The sequence below is a fragment of the Cimex lectularius genome, unplaced genomic scaffold (genome assembly GCF_000648675.2).
Source record: "Cimex lectularius strain Harlan isolate CLEC.00 unplaced genomic scaffold, Clec_2.1 scaffold65, whole genome shotgun sequence".
Taxonomy (NCBI): domain Eukaryota; kingdom Metazoa; phylum Arthropoda; class Insecta; order Hemiptera; family Cimicidae; genus Cimex; species Cimex lectularius.
In genome coordinates, this window is record NW_019392646.1 from 675,847 (window position 1) to 691,728 (window position 15,882).

The 15,882-nt window shown below is 30.9% G+C and overlaps 2 protein-coding genes across 17 annotated transcripts in view; both read left to right on the plus strand.

The window, feature by feature from the left end:
- LOC106674425 (collagen alpha chain CG42342) overlaps positions 1-1,638 on the plus strand; it is a 384,421-nt gene extending 382,783 nt beyond the window's left edge. For 11 of the 15 annotated variants that reach the window (XM_014407136.2, XM_014407128.2, XM_014407132.2 and 8 more), the window contains 2 exons: positions 733-867; positions 1,016-1,638. In XM_014407136.2, coding sequence (XP_014262622.1) covers positions 733-864 — 132 coding nt within the window. In that variant the 3' untranslated portion in view covers positions 865-867; positions 1,016-1,638. Of the gene's footprint in view, positions 1-732; positions 868-1,015 lie in introns of those variants that run through there. The other 4 variants (XR_001341519.2, XM_014407137.2, XR_001341518.2 and 1 more) reach the window with 2 other exon arrangements.
- Positions 1,639-6,421: 4,783 nt separating this feature from the next.
- Positions 6,422-15,882, plus strand: part of LOC106660873 (cadherin-89D) — an 84,629-nt gene continuing 75,168 nt past the window's right edge. The window contains exons 1-2 of one of the 2 annotated variants that reach the window (XM_024230449.1): positions 6,422-6,486; positions 11,914-12,055. The gene's annotated coding sequence lies outside the window, so the exon portion shown is untranslated. Of the gene's footprint in view, positions 6,487-11,913; positions 12,056-13,417; positions 13,482-15,882 lie in introns of those variants that run through there. The other variant, XM_014383888.2, reaches the window with a different exon arrangement.

The following is a 15,882-nucleotide window of genomic DNA, read 5'->3' on the forward strand; positions in this document are numbered from 1 at the left end:
CTCAACCTAAAGTGACCCACTGAGAGGGATGCAGGTCTCCTGGATGAGTATTGCCATCAGTGCATGTTCCCTGACAAGGAACTGCAGCATATCTGGTATGTATGTTTCCCCTTGTTTGCATGTGGTCACCCACAGCCACCCAGTGTGCGTCAGGATTTGAGAAGACCCCAGACTGGGCTGCCCCCTTCCCCAGGACTGAGCACAGTGAAACATAATTTGATCTTTATTATGGGGGTCTTTGGGAGAGTTGAGCTCATGTGTGCAGCCAACGGCTTTCCTAGAGCCATTGTAGCCCAGCAATATAACAGCCCTGAAAGGTCCCCCCTCATGGCCACCTCCCCAAATATTTGTCCAGGACAAGTTCTCCTAGGGGTGTACATGAATGTTAGTGATCTTGTGTCAGTGTAGGTGTGTTTATGGCACAGTTTACCCTTGTGACTGGGAGTGCGGCTCTTTGAACATAATTTAAAGCAGTGTTTATAAATTTTTAGTTGTAATTTGCAAAAATTGTTAGTTACAAAATTGAAATAAATAGTAAATATTCTTTAAATTTTAAAATATAAGTCAATTATTGTTAATTTTTGCTAGTTTCATTATTATTTGCTTTGGTTTTTACTTCTACTTTCTCCTTTATTCACCCTTTTTTTTTCAATTTTACGACAATCACCCCTCCATTTAATTTGACTTATCATCTAACTGTTTTGTCATGTAACTATTTACGCATGAAAATAGGAATTTCACGAGCCACTAACAACCCCTGCCCCACCCGAAGCTGAGCCTACGGAAGATGACAACTACGAAGATGGAGGAGAAGATGATTATGATGAGTATACGGATCAAGGCAACAACTACCAAAAGAAATAAAAGGTTTCAATGCTTTCTTCTTTAATACTAAATCTGCTTACTTTCTTTTTGTTTCCTCATGCCTGCCTAAGCTTTGTTAAATCCATTTTAAATTCTATGCAAATTATATCCTTCCAAAAAGTAGCAATAATTTATTTTGTTTATTAATTAGTTACAGAAGTACTTCGTAGAACATCATCCTCTTAATTAAACAACTGTGCAGATAGTGATGTCTGGACTCAAGTGACTGATGACATGAAATCTGACCTTTTTATTTATTTATACTTTTTTTAACATAAGACAACATAATAAAAAATAAACATACTTTTCCACTGGTTGATTAAAATTAAATTAAATTAATTTTTATGTGAAGAAAAATCTTATCTTTTTATCTAAAATAATTGTACAAATAAAATTGGCTAGGCTCTTTGTGGAAATCCTGAATGGAGAAACCCTTAATTTTTTCCTTTTTTAAAATAAGTTTTAACAAAATTGTGTTAATTTTATTAGAGAGGATTTTATGTAATAAAGGCGAGGGAGACAAAAAACAAAATTAGCATTTGTATACACATTTTGTAAATAATGCTTATTTCCTTTATAAGGACATACTACCATGTACGTGAGTCCTGTTTACTACCAAATCTATTTTTCTGTGTTCATATTTACCACTTTGTGTATGTACATATAATGTAATATTTAGACATAGAACTGGTTACTTATAGTAATTAAGTTTTATTTCTGAAGAAAACTTTTAATTTTCATTTCTATTTTTAATTAGATATGTAAATTTTTTAATGGCATATGAAGTCAAAATTTATTATGTTTCAATTAAATTTCTTTTTTTTTCTTTCTGTTGTTCAGTATTTTCAGTTTTGAAAAGTACAACTTAATAGATCATGACAAACATTTTTGTATATTAAGAAATGTTAAAATAATAAATATTTTTTATGTAAAATCATTTTTACTGGAAATAAAATTGTACCTTAAATTTTCTTTTTATAAACATATTTTTTTATTCCCTTTTAAATCATTCATTGAAAGAAAAAATTTACATTAAAACTTTTGGCAAATATCCTTTACCCTTTTTGTGGTATACCAAAAATGTGGATCCATCAATCAACGGATTAAAAATAAGTCTTCTGTTCAATGAGAATGTAGCCCAGGGACAAAGGCATGCCAAAAAGTTAATCAAACTATTAAATCTAGGACATGTCAGGACTAGACTAATAGCTGGGCTGAATTGGACACTGCCAATTCCGGAGGCATATGTATAGACTCGGAATGGCAGAAAAAAGCAAGACGATATTGCCAAGAAGAAGAAGAAGAAGAAGAAAAGCAGAACATGTCCTCTGTTGGTGCGAGGCCTATGTAGACTTGATTCCCAATGCTGGGAGATTGGAGAGGAAGGCATGTCCTGAAGAATACAGCCCTCAAAAAAGTTTTGTGATCTGGTAAAAAGCTTTAAGTTTAACAAGTTCTAGATTTAAAAAAAAAAGAAAAGAGAAACACAATAGCCCGATACTGGTCACAGTGAGCAGATCTTAAAAGAGGCCGGCTCCTATATAAGTTAATCTACAATAGGGGGAACAACATGAAGTAGTCAACGAATATAAATATTTAGGTGTTATACTTGCTGACTTGCGACGTGGAAACATTTCAAGACTATTACAGCAATTTAGCTCTTAATAGGACCGGGGGACCCTGGTCAACAAAGATGTCATCGCAGTCAAATTTTTAATGCTGTGCCATTTGCCACAGGTGCCAAGTATAGGGGTTTCCACAATATGACAATATAGAAAATGTTCAGATGTATATTATGCTAAACGTTTTTCAATGCCGAATTTAATACCACACTATATTTTTGAAGCCTCTGTTCCCTGGTTTTTATTTTTACTTTAAAACATCATTTTGAATTCGCCCAAAAACCTGCCTACCATCAGCTACCAGCCTGGTTCGTGGGCAAGGGAGACCATCTGTAGTAGGTCCTCATAGAGGGAAGTCTATGACTGTCTTTGATCTCAGACATAACCCCTTCACCCTTGGGATTTACTAGATACATTTAAGGTGGAGTGTCAATTTACTGGTTGGAAATACCTCGGTGAATCTCTTTTAAACTTCTGCTAGATTTTATTTTAAAAAATTTTGGGTTTTTTTACACCAAACAACCTAATTTGAGCAAAAACTTAAAACTGATTGATCAGACTTACACCCGATTTATCAAGACTGACAAATCCGTTGATCTATGAGGTTAAATTTGAATTTAAAACTCAATGAGAAAAGAAACAATTGTTCTCAAATAAGTCATTTTTTATTCAACACAAGGGTGACATCTTGTGCTTGCCGTACATCTAATGCTCTGATCTTTGTAAGGCATTCCATAAAATTGTTTGCCCAGTTAAAAGGCATTGATTTGAAATCCAATAATTTGGTTAGTTGGGAGTGTTCATTCTTCAAGCTATCGTCAGGGAATGTGAGCAATTCGTATCTAAATATTGTTGTTGTAAAACCCATTGTTTATGTGCCCTTTTTCTAATTGGCTGGCTGTACTACCCAGGAATATTCATTGGACGATGAAGCAGTCTTTTAAAATATTTTTGTTGGATGAACATCACTGCCAAATCCAAGGCCCTCCAAATTTAACAGAAATAAATAAAAACAGATGAGACTAACAAATTAAATAAAATAATTTTAGGATAACAGGTTTCCGATTTAAATCGATCATAGGCAAAGATTTTGTCAGACATATAGTCCAATAGAATTGTATATGTTTAAAATAAAATAAATAGGTAAAATATAGAGGTCAAAATTGTGTGCACCAGAGAAATGTACATTACAAAAGTCAATAAAAGTGACATGAGGGCAATTAAGAAAGGTTTTTATTTTAATGAGATAAGTCAGATGTTTAAAACAATGTGATTTAATTATACTTCTGGAAACAGTTATGGTTGTGGGAACTGATTGATAAAAGTGAGTTGGAATAGTAAGAATTTAATTTTTTTAAATACTCAAAAATTGATTAGTTTATTTTCTGATTTTGAATATTTGATTTGGTTAAGAAAGTGATTAGGAAAATGAAAACTACAAAGGATAATAGTGAACAAAGGCATACATGTTCAATAAAGGTTTCTTCCAAAAAGGCAGAAAAACCTAGAGTAAAGCCTGATGTTAATGATCCAATGGAAGATATATATGAAAAGCTCATTCAGCTAAAAGATTTAGAAGAAAGAGAAAGGAGCGATGACAATGATGAACCTAAAACTGAAAATATTCTTGATGATAAAAAGGCCTTAATGAAAATAATAAAGACGAGGCAAGACATGCGAAATGTATGGAACTATTTACAAGGACAGACCAGTGACATCAGCAGAACTAAAAAAAAATCACGTAATGATGCTAAAAGAAATTTGAGAAACAGTAACACAAGAAAATCATCTGCGTGCATGGAAAAGTGCAAGAGCGTGGAAAACACAAAAGTAGAAGAGTACACAAAGGATATTTCAAAAGAAGTGATAGTCTCCAATTATCCAAAGCAAAATGTAACAAGACCATCGCTCAGACTTTGGGAGAAAGTCACTACTAGACCTGCAGAAGACAACACAATGTCACGCAAGGATATTGTTGCTGCTAAATTAGCACAGAAAGAATCAAAAGACATGAAGTATAAAGATATTGCAAGAAAGAAGAATCTAGAAAATAAAACTTAACTTTTCAAACATTAATTAATCTTATTGTTGTTTTAGAGCAAGGAATTGAAGTTAACAAACAATATTTAATATTAAAAAGTCCGTAAAAAATTCAAATTCTATGTCAAAAATTATATATTTTAAATTAATCACATGTCTAACATGAAAATACATTTTAATGCTGATGAATGTAAAAAAATTTACATTTATATATGTAAAGTTCCCATTTAATGGACAGTCTCAAATTTTAAAATACAAATAATAAATATAAAAACAATGTTAGTTCAACAGGTCGATAAGGTGCACTGGCAGAGAGGCCAAAGGCCAATTGAAATGATTCCACAGACTGAGAGTACATTGAAACAGACAGGCTGTAACCACAAAGTAAGAAAGGGCTATGAAATGTAGCTAAAAAGCTAAATCTAGTCAAAATAGTACTAAAAAAAGTTACAGGTCCCATAAGACGTCTTCCTTTTTTTATCTTTTCGTTTCTTTTTATGGCTATATTTTGTTCTTTTAGAAATCTGTTAGATAAATTTTATTTTAAATTTTTTAGAAAGATTAAACTTTTGTTATTTTTGTTGTTTAAATGGAAATTCCATGGATATCTCACCTTATTGTGTGTGTGTTTTTGTATAAACTCAGAGACACTGGGTGTGCTGCGCTCTGCCATCCATGCTTTGTGAAATAGCCTAATCTCTAGATGTCCCGCATCAGGTTTTCTACTACTGGAGAAGCATCAAATAGAAAGGCGACTATTCACATATGAGTATCTCGCTTGGGCATAGATGAGAGCACGTTTGGTTTATGGCAATAGATGACCAAGAGCTGTGTGGCGAAGACATGGACAAGGCTTTGCTTCATGTGTATGCATGAGTCATAGCTATTCAAAGATAGTGAGTTACCATATGGGGAGGAAACAATGTCCATGCCTATACCAAACTGTGTATAACTGATCGTACAGAATTAATCGCTAAGGTATATTAACACGAATTATCATGCATCGACCGCTAGTTGTCACCAATTACTTGGAGGATGGAGGATTACTACAATGAATTTGCCTACAAGTTATCCTCACACTCACAATCAAAGTGACACAAGTCAACAAAAGAAAATTTTACAGGAGAGAAGGTGGAAGTTAACTTTTTTTAATGTATTAAATATACGTCATAACGGTTGTTAGCAATAAAAGCTGTCATGATCCATCCTTTCGTTTGTCCAAGATCTAAGGAAAACACAAAACTTTAAAAATACAGCTGTATTACCCCTAACAAACTACCCTTTTTGAGTTGTGACGTTTTTCTTGCATGTATTGGCTATCAGTAATTTAAATTAGTTTGATCTAATGATAATGGTGGTCAATCGATGACTGTGGGGGATTAATTTCTTTGTGGTAGTAATAGGCAACATACAAACCTAACAAACAAGCGTAAGTATCCATTTATTAAGTTTTACTAAGATTATTTTTGACCAAACTAATGTGCTTTCTTCCTTTTAACTGATTTAACAATTGTTTTATATTTTGTTCTAAACTCATTGCCAAAAAGGTGGAATTGAAAACTGACAGACTTTCTTACCTTTACTGACGGTAGTTCCTTCTTGTTGGTTGTTAACAAATTTTGAATCAATTTGTCCACGTGATGTAAAAGTTTAAATGTGTCACTTTTCCTGATAATTACTCACACCGAAGTTAACGAGTTAACCAATTGAGACCCTAACCATCCCTAAACGAATTCAGACGGTGCGTTCCCGCCAATTTAAAAGTGAAGCGTAGTGCTACCTAGCAGCTGAGAGTCAACCTACAGTTGTGTCATTTTTCCTGTAGCATCATCACCCAAAAATTTCAGAAAAACTAAATAATCCGGTTTTTCGAATTGTGTCACTTTTCTTGTGTGTGGATGTGTGTGTGTGCGCGCGCGCTGACAAGAATCCTATAGAACATTTATGCGACATGATAAAGGTACGTGTTAAATACCTAAATAACGTTCGCCGTTAACAAGAAGCTTTGAACAGCTTCAAACCGGGATTCTGTTTCACAAGTCGAAATCCGATCGCTTACTTACTCGAAGCAGAGGAGACTCCGCGAGACCATAGAAGGTAATGCACGTTATTAAAAGCAAAACGGTGTATTGTTATGCTGAACCGGCATTGGGTCGTGTTTTGAGATATTCATCAAACCCGCGAATGGGGGCGCCAGCGGCTGCAACTGAGGCGTTGACACGACGCTCATCACTGCAAGGTAAAGGTCCCGGGATCGAATCCAGCGGCCTGCATTCGAACCCTACATACTTACAAATGGGCTTGTTTTTCAAAAACACCAGAATCCTGAGGGCTCATATAACTCATAGTTGAAATACCGTCGTAAAAATGAAAAATAAAAAATGTGAAGTCAGCCCAATGCCGGTATACCTTTCTATCTAGTACTATCTTATGATCAAAATCTAAAAAAAATGTCATAATTAAAAATTATGGTTGAGACCAAAGAAATGGTTTATTTGTGACGAAAGGTCCAAATCGATTAATGTTTTAAGTTTTAACAGCTTTTCTCATCTAGATAGAAATAAATTTCAAGGAAAAAGTATTCAAATTGATGAAATTTAAATTTAATAAAATTATTCCTTGAGAACGAAATATCCGAAAATAGGCCAAAATTGTTCCCCTTTCCAGAACATAAATCCACAACAAAAATTCCCGGTAATAGCTTGCCCAGATTATAGTCTATCCCAGGCTAAGCAAAAAAGATAATAAAGTTTGAATCTACCAAGAATCAAGAAAAATTATGCATTATAATTATTTTTAGCAGATAGTACAAATCTTTTCAGATGAGGTAAATTTATATTTAAAAAATAATAATGAAAAACAAACAAAAACAGAACAAACGTGTAGTATGAAAAAGAAGTCAACGAAATTAAATTTTGGCTTTAAAATATCTTAACTGAAATTTAAAATTTTTTAAATTAATAATTTTTTGCCTTCTTTGTAGGTTTTATAAATTTTGAATAATGATACTTTCTTTATAAAAAAAAAAGAAGTATAATAAAACATATAAAAAGTAGAAATAATTAATATGAAATCGTTAATTTTTTTTAGAATATTACAGGTTTTACTTTTTCAATGTCAAATATTAAATTTGATAGGAGGATTAATAAAATAACCTCATATCTTAATTTACAGTCATGAAAACATAATAATAAAAATTTTGGCTTAGTTGTTTATAAACTAAATAATTTTTTGTTAATAAACGAAATAGTTTATTTGGGCGAAAGTGCAAAATCGAATCATGTGCTAAGGCTCTAACAGCTTTTCTCATTAAATTGATATACATTTCGAGGAAAAAGAAGGAGAATTGCTGAAATTGAAATTTAATAAAATTACTCCTTCAGAACCAAATCTCTCGAAAAGCCAATAACAATCGGCCAATATTTGCACTTTCACATAGGACATGTTTTTTCACCAATCTAAACTCCCGCTCGAAACCTTTCCAGATTTATAGTCTATTCCAGAAAACGCAAATACGCTAACAAAGTTGCAAACTACAAAGAAGCAAAAATTGTACTGTTTTGTGTAAGAATGAAAGAATTGTTACAGAGGGTACAAATCTTTCAAAGCCCCCATAAGAAATTTATTTTACTTTTTCTTCTTTCTTGAAAATATTTTAAAAATAATAAAATCTGTGTAGAAATCGATAATTAAAGGCACCTTGCCGATATGTGAGAAACGTGTATTTTATCCAGCTAATTGCTTTGATGCCGAATATGATATAGGGGGAAAGCGCGGAACAAGGGTCACTTCTTGGGCCAGTGGGTCTTCAAGGTGAAGGTTGAAAGTTTACCCCTCATTTTCTACACAGCAATATGGGTTTCATTTCTCTATAATCATGTTTTTATATTCGCTACGAAATCCTTATTTCAGAAATCTTTAAAATTAAACATATTCCTCTCAGTATAGACTTGTATTCACAAGAATATGATCAGGTTGGTTGGTCACGGATTTGGATCAAACATATTTTGTCCATTATACGCTCCAAAAGATCGGACAAGTATCTGCCACCTCTTGTAAATAAATCTTGGTTTTACTTGCCATTTTTTTTACGTGGAAATTTTTCGTTTTTTAATGTTTTTATTTCGCCTTTCTTCTAGCTCAAATTAACTATGTGAATATATCATTTTACAGCATGTACATTGCAATAAAAATATACTAAAAGCTATTAAAGTTGATAAATAACCAAAAAATGTCTAAAAACCAAATATGTATCAAGTCAACTTGAACATAATTTTTTTCGTGAAACTAATGTGAGATTTCGTCTAGAGACTCCTATAATTTTTTTTAAATTTAAATTTAACAATTTTTTGGTCCCTAAATGTTTTCCAATTTTTGAGAAGTCGTTATCTGAATATCTGATTTGAACGGATATAAAAAAACAGCTAAAAGGGTATTAACAACAAGACAAACCATTTGGAAGAAGTTAAACGTAGATTTTTAACGAACTATGTACCATTTAAATATATAAAACATTAAATTCACTAATTTCGTGGTCCGCTTGACCAATTAATATATTACAATTAATTAAGGTTTTTAGTTGAGATGAAAAAGTCAATGGCACGAGTGGGATTCGAACCCACGATCTTCGGCTAGATACGCCGCTGCTCTACCCCTTCAGCTATCGTGACCTCGATCCACTCGGATGGGAAGTTGATGTCCGAGTGACTTTTTTATCTCAACTAAAAACCTTAATTAATTGTAATATATAAAACATTTTTAAAAGAAAATGCGTAAAATTGGAAAATTATTTATCACCTCGTCCTCGTTTTTTAAATGGAAATAAAAGTCTTATTTTAATTATTGATATAGTTATGAAATGCAGTTGATAATTTCTTTAAAATGATTTTTCAACCATGGTTAAAATCGGTCCACTAGCCTTTGAGAAAAATGATGGTAGATCTTCCACTAGGAACATCTGTCAGGCAGAACTCGTCAAAATGATCAATCAAAAAATTAATTTACACCGATTTTCGCGAAAGTCGATATCTAAGGGTTTTATAACGCCATAATCTCGACGATGAGGCCAAATCCAAGTTTTGACCATTTTCTGATTTACTTTGGTTAAAGAAAGTTTGTTAAAATATGCAAAACAAGTAGTATTATATAGTTATAGATAGATATTTAGTTCACTTATATTTTTAAATCATACCAAATAAGAATATTCTTTGTGGCATTTGTAGAACAATTTTGTTTTATGTTAGACAACAATGAAATTAATGGACTAAAAATAATATTTTTTAAACTTAAATAACGATTGATGCTCGTTTAATTAAATTTACTTTATACTTATAATTTTAAAATATTCAAAACTTGATTTTGACCTCATTTTTGGGATTCTAGCATTATAAAACCCTTAGATTGATGATTTTCTTGCCTGAGAAGAAATTTAGGGAATTGACAATAGATTTTCATTGAGTTTTTCGTTTACATATCTTCTCCTAATTAATCTATTCCTAAGATTCTGTTACTATAGTTGAACAAATTAGTTATTTCTTTACCTTTATTTTTTTGTATTTATATTTGCTCCTATATATTTTTTTTTATATTTGCTTAATTTAATATTTTTCATTTCAATTATAGTTCATTTGTCTTTTACCATTATTCTAAATTTATTGTAATGAACGTTGATCAAAAAACACTCCACCATATTCTCAAGAAAATTCAAATTCATTATTTTAAAACAGGAGGCATTAAATATAATTCTCGTTGAATGAATTTATTTATTTATTTATTTATATTGTATAAATTAAAATATTAGTAAAAAATTATAAATATAAAGCATTAATGAAATGAGCATAAATCGTTATTTAGAGATTTAAAAATATTATTTTTGGTGTTATTTTTTAATTTAATTGTTGGTTAACATAAAAACAAAACTGTTCTATGAATACGACCCAGAATATTCTTATTTGGTATGATTTAAAAAGGTCGATTAACAAAATACTGTTTTTTTGCATATTTTAACAAACATTTTTTAAGTAAAGTAGGTCAGAAAAGTGCAAGATGTAACATCATTTTTCTCAAAAGCAGGCGGACCGATTCTCATGGGTGATAACTCGTTTTAAAGAAATTGTCAAGTGCATTTTACAACTATATCAAACATTAAAATAGGACTTTTATTTCTATTTAAAAACCGAGGTTGGTTTCTCCAAATAATTTTCCAATTTTGTGTATTTTCTTATACAAATGTTTTATATATTTAATAGTACATGTGTAGTTCGTTAAAAATCTACGTTTAACTTCTTTCAAATCGTTTGTTTGACGTTAATATGCTTTTAGCCGATTTTTTATAGCCGATTAAATCAGATATTCTGATAACGACTTCTCAAAAATCGGACAAAATTTAGGGGTCAAAAAATCGATAAATTTAAATTCAAACAAAAATTTATATTTATGAGTCTCTAGAGGTGCTAAAACGAAATCTCATATTAGTTTCACGAAAAAATTTTATGACCAAGTTTACTTCAAAAATATTTGGTTTTTAGAAATTTTTTGTTCATTGATAAACTTCGATTGCTGTAACTGTATTTTTATTACGTTCCACATAAAAAATGTTGTAAAATTATTTATTCACATAGTTCATTTGAGTAAGTAGAACGGCGAAATAAAAATATTAAAAAATGGAAAATTTCAACTTTCAAAATTATTTTTGGCGGAACCAGGTCCTATTCACAAGAAGTTGCGGATAAGTGTTCGATATTTTGAAGTGTAGGATGACCAAAAAAGACGTTGGATTCAAATCCGTGTCCCACCAACTTGGTCGTAGTCAGTTTAATTTCAAAGAATTGTTCATTTGCCTTTCATCGTCAACTTAAATTCAAAGAGGAATGGATAAACAGAAATATAATAGAGAACTTGCATAGTCTCAATCTTGATTTCATCGAATTAATTACCAAAAGGAAATAAATATTTATAATTCTCCCTGGTCGTTTCTCACAATTTTGGTTTGTATATCTCTGTGCTGGTCTGTCAGACGCTTTTCGGCATTTCACAATCTTTGGAAGTTGATCAGGGTTATAAAGAAGGTTATGCAATGCAGTGAATGTGGATGTAAAAATAGTGAAATTCTCACCTACCAAATCAGCGAGATAGTAATCAATACACTGACCTCAACGAGAAATTGTCAAAATTCACAGAGAGATCATCATGCACAGAACTACATATAATGATTTCTTTTGTTTCTGATTTCTTTGTCAACTAACACTGCCTCTTACGACAGTTGTATCTCTCGATATATATATAAGAATTTTTGTTTGATTTTTTCCATTAATTATATGGAAATTTTAATAAATTTATCCTTGCTTCATTTTTTGTCAGCCGTATCACTAAAACGTGTATTTTTTAGATAGTCAACGTGGCAGCCAAGAAAATGAGAAGCTTCAACCTTTCATCCAAAAAACTTTGCTGCAAGCGAAGGGGGTCTAGAGCCAAGAATCTATCACGCTGACCGATCGGCTACCGCGGACCCCACAAATTTTTGTTAAAAGGTACAAAAAATATATAATAATCACCATACAAAAACATATTGTTTTATTTAGGCTAACAATATGGCTCTAGTATTAGTACACAAATTATAATTTGGTCTATGATATATCGTTCGATACGATCGACTTCATTTCTGAAACAGTGATTAAAAATGATACCAGAAACTTAAAAAATTATCAATTTACTCTGCGGGTAAAAATTTCATATCAGTCGATTATTTAAACCTAATTTTAAACATCAACAATCAATTACCCCATACATTGAAATTGTCGAGTTCCAAAAGAAAAACTTCAGGATCTCCAGAACGAATCGATTAATTTTTAGGTCTCTGAAATAATTTTTTCCACACATTTTGACCGACCTTTCCGTTTGAGAAAAGAATCAGAAACTTATTTTTATATAAATCGATTTGTTCTGGCGATATTGAAGTTCAGTGTTCAGAACTCCATAACTTAATTTATCGCATAACTGGTTAAAAAAGCACCAAATTTAAACAAAAAAAGACGGAAATTTAGTTTGTACCGATTTTTAAACCTAAATTTACCTCGAGAACGAATCGGTTAATTTTTTTAATTTCTGGGATAATTTTTTCCACACATTTTGAACGCTTTTTTCCCTTCATAAAAAATGATATTAGAAACTAAAAAAATTCGATTTGTTCTGGCGATATTGAAGTTTTTGTTTAAAACTCAATAATTCAGTTTATTTTGTAACTGGTAAAAAAGAAGAAAATTGAAGAAGAAGATTAGATTTACATTGAAAGAAAAAATACGAAAATTTAATGTGTGTCGATTTTTTAAACTTAACTTCAAGTATCAACATTCAGTCGCACGATAAATTGAAATTATTGAGTTCCGAAGGAAAAACTTCAGGTTCTCCGCAACGAATCGATGAATTTTTAACTTTCTGCGATAATTTTTTCCTCGCATTTTGAACACCTTTTCTGTTTTAAAAATTCTACCAAAAATTTAACTAGTGTGGTTTTTGAGGGGATTGTTTTGAGACCACTAAGGAACAAATAACTATATGTTTTTTTAAAATGTTTAATATGAAATTATAAAACAATCTTTATAATATTTTCATATATATCGTAAGGTCAAACCAAAGCTATCGGATTGTACCTAGTAGTAGATTTTTTTTTTTAAATTTTACAAAAATTTTTGCACCCATGTTTCCGAATGCAAAGCCAAGAAACGTAATCTCACAAAATAAGGTATTGTCAAATGCGAAAGAAATAAAACATGATTACAAAGAGCTTAAGCCCCATTGAGAATGGAAAGTGCTTTATAACCGGCCGTGGAGGGGAGGGGTTTAAAAGGTGGTAGTTGACTCAAAGAGAGTTCAGTATTCTTTCCGCACCGGGAACGGCCGTGCAGTTGGATTTCTTTTTGTTATCGACGTAATATTGTTTTCTTTTTTTGTTTATGCGTAAGTAGAAATCTTATTTTTATTTATTTATTTTCTTTTGTAAGACAAGAAATTATTTTTTGTTAGGATGGAAACAATAATTAAACATCACGATTTATGACACGGTGACAATAACTAATGGTTTGAAAAATAGCGGTTTTCAATTAATCGAACACATACGTCTAGACTCTAGACTAATGGATATACATATAATAGTTGAATGTAAATTATTTTATTTTTGATTTTGTATTTAAAAAATACCGAGAATTACGAGCGTTCTCAGGAATAACGATGAAGGATATTATAATATATAATAATGAGGGCCATGGTATTTGCTATTAAATAAGGTTATACAAGGAAAGTAAAGAGATTTGTCCTCTTGTAATATATAAAGGAAGTAAATTTAGGATCAATCGAGTTTTGCATAAAATATTTTTCTAAAACTAACATGCACAAATAATGGAACTGAATAAATTTGAACTCCAAAAAAATTTAAAAAATATTTAGTATTGGAAGTAACCTAATTTATTGGCTTTTTCAGTAATATTTTTTACATGCTTTGGCATTTCGAGGTTGTAATAAATGCTGGGCCAAGATCTTTAAATGAGGTTTTATTTTGTAATTGAAGTTTATAACCAAAATAGAATGAATTGTTAAAAAAAATCAAATTTATTAAATGACATGACGAAGCAATTATCAAAATTAATTTTAAGATAATTATTTCAAAAAACTCAATAAACTTATTAAAGACAGTTTGACGTATAGTCAGGTCTTAGGGAATACCCGGTACAATTTGACATCACCAGCAGAAGTTAACAATATTATTAAAGATGATAAACAATAAGGATCCTAAGTGAAAGCCTTGTGGAACTCCTGATGTTATGTTTATAAATTCGCACAAAGGATAATTAATTTTTAGTTGATGTTGCCTACCATGACCATTTGTAAAATATGAGAACATGATGCCATCGAAGCCCGGAAGATTTAAATATTGATAGAAGCAAGATTTACAGAACCAATTGCCAACTTTTTTGTTTTCACAGAAGATTTAAAATAGTTGATTTCTTATGGTGAAAATCTTGTTGTGATTGTTATATTTATTATTAACAGGGGTTTATGATAGATTAGAGCACAGATTCAAAATTTTATCAACGGTAGTTTGAGGGCATATGGTATAATTAATCACATCAGATGGGCAGCGAGATTTTAACAGGGGTTTAGTGTAAATAACTGTCCATTTAGTAACTTATTATTTATTAACATAATCTACTTATTAAATTTCTATAAAAATTGAATACCTGCTTGCACATTCAGAACGTAAGTTACAACTTTTAAAATAATCTGATAGCTTTTCTGTTTTGCTTTAACTACCTATCTACTACAAATAAATCAGCTAAGTGTCTCATATCACCAAAGTTTTTGTTAATAGTAGAAGTGTGGTAGCATTTTTATCATAGAAACTATAGGATACATTTTGAAAAAAATTGCTAGGATTTCTGGGAACCTTCGCAACATCTTAATTTAACTTTGTTAACAGTAAAAGTTCGAAAATTTTCAAAAGATTTTTTCTTTCTTTTAAAAAAATGTATGCCGTGCGAGTTTTTATAAAAGACGTGGCCTTTTATTTTTATGCTACCTACTTTATTGTAAAATAAAGTAAGGTTCCGAAAGTAATTTTTACGTACGATCTGCTGGTACTATTTATTAGAATTTTAATTAGATGAAGCGTTAAGCCAACCTGGTGATCAACCTTTCTTTTCATATGTGATGCCCCATTTTTTTTAAATTTTTAAAGTCTTGTCCATCCTAAAACCAATTGTACCAGAAACGCAAAAATTAATCAATTCGTTCTGAACTATTAATCACATAAACTAAATTTTCATATATTTTCCCATTTTCTTTTTTTTTTAACCAGGATAAATTGAAATTAATTAGTTCTGAACGAAAACTGATATCTCCAGAATAATTCGATGATTTTTTTAAGTTTTTGATATTACTTTTTTAGAACAGAAAATATGTAGCTTTCAACCAAACGTTCTTAACTTCGCCTTAAAAATTAGCCGATTCGTTCTGGAGATATTGAAGTTTTCCTTGAATTCCTTCAGCAATTGATCATTTCAATTTCTCTTCATTTCAATTTGGTTTAACCAAATCAACATAAATTAAATATTCAATTTTCACCTTTTTGTAACTATGTACACGACGAGTTCAAATTATTGATCCCTGAAGTAAAATATCCAGATTGATATTAAATTTACCTCATTATGAATTTTTATAGCTTCTTTCTTTTAAATGAAAGACTTTTAGTCAATTTCAAAATCTGTGAAAAAATGATTAGAAACTTAAAAAATTCATCGATTCGCTCTAGTGATATTGAAGTTTTCCTTCAAAACTAAATAAATTTAATTTAACGTGTAACTGA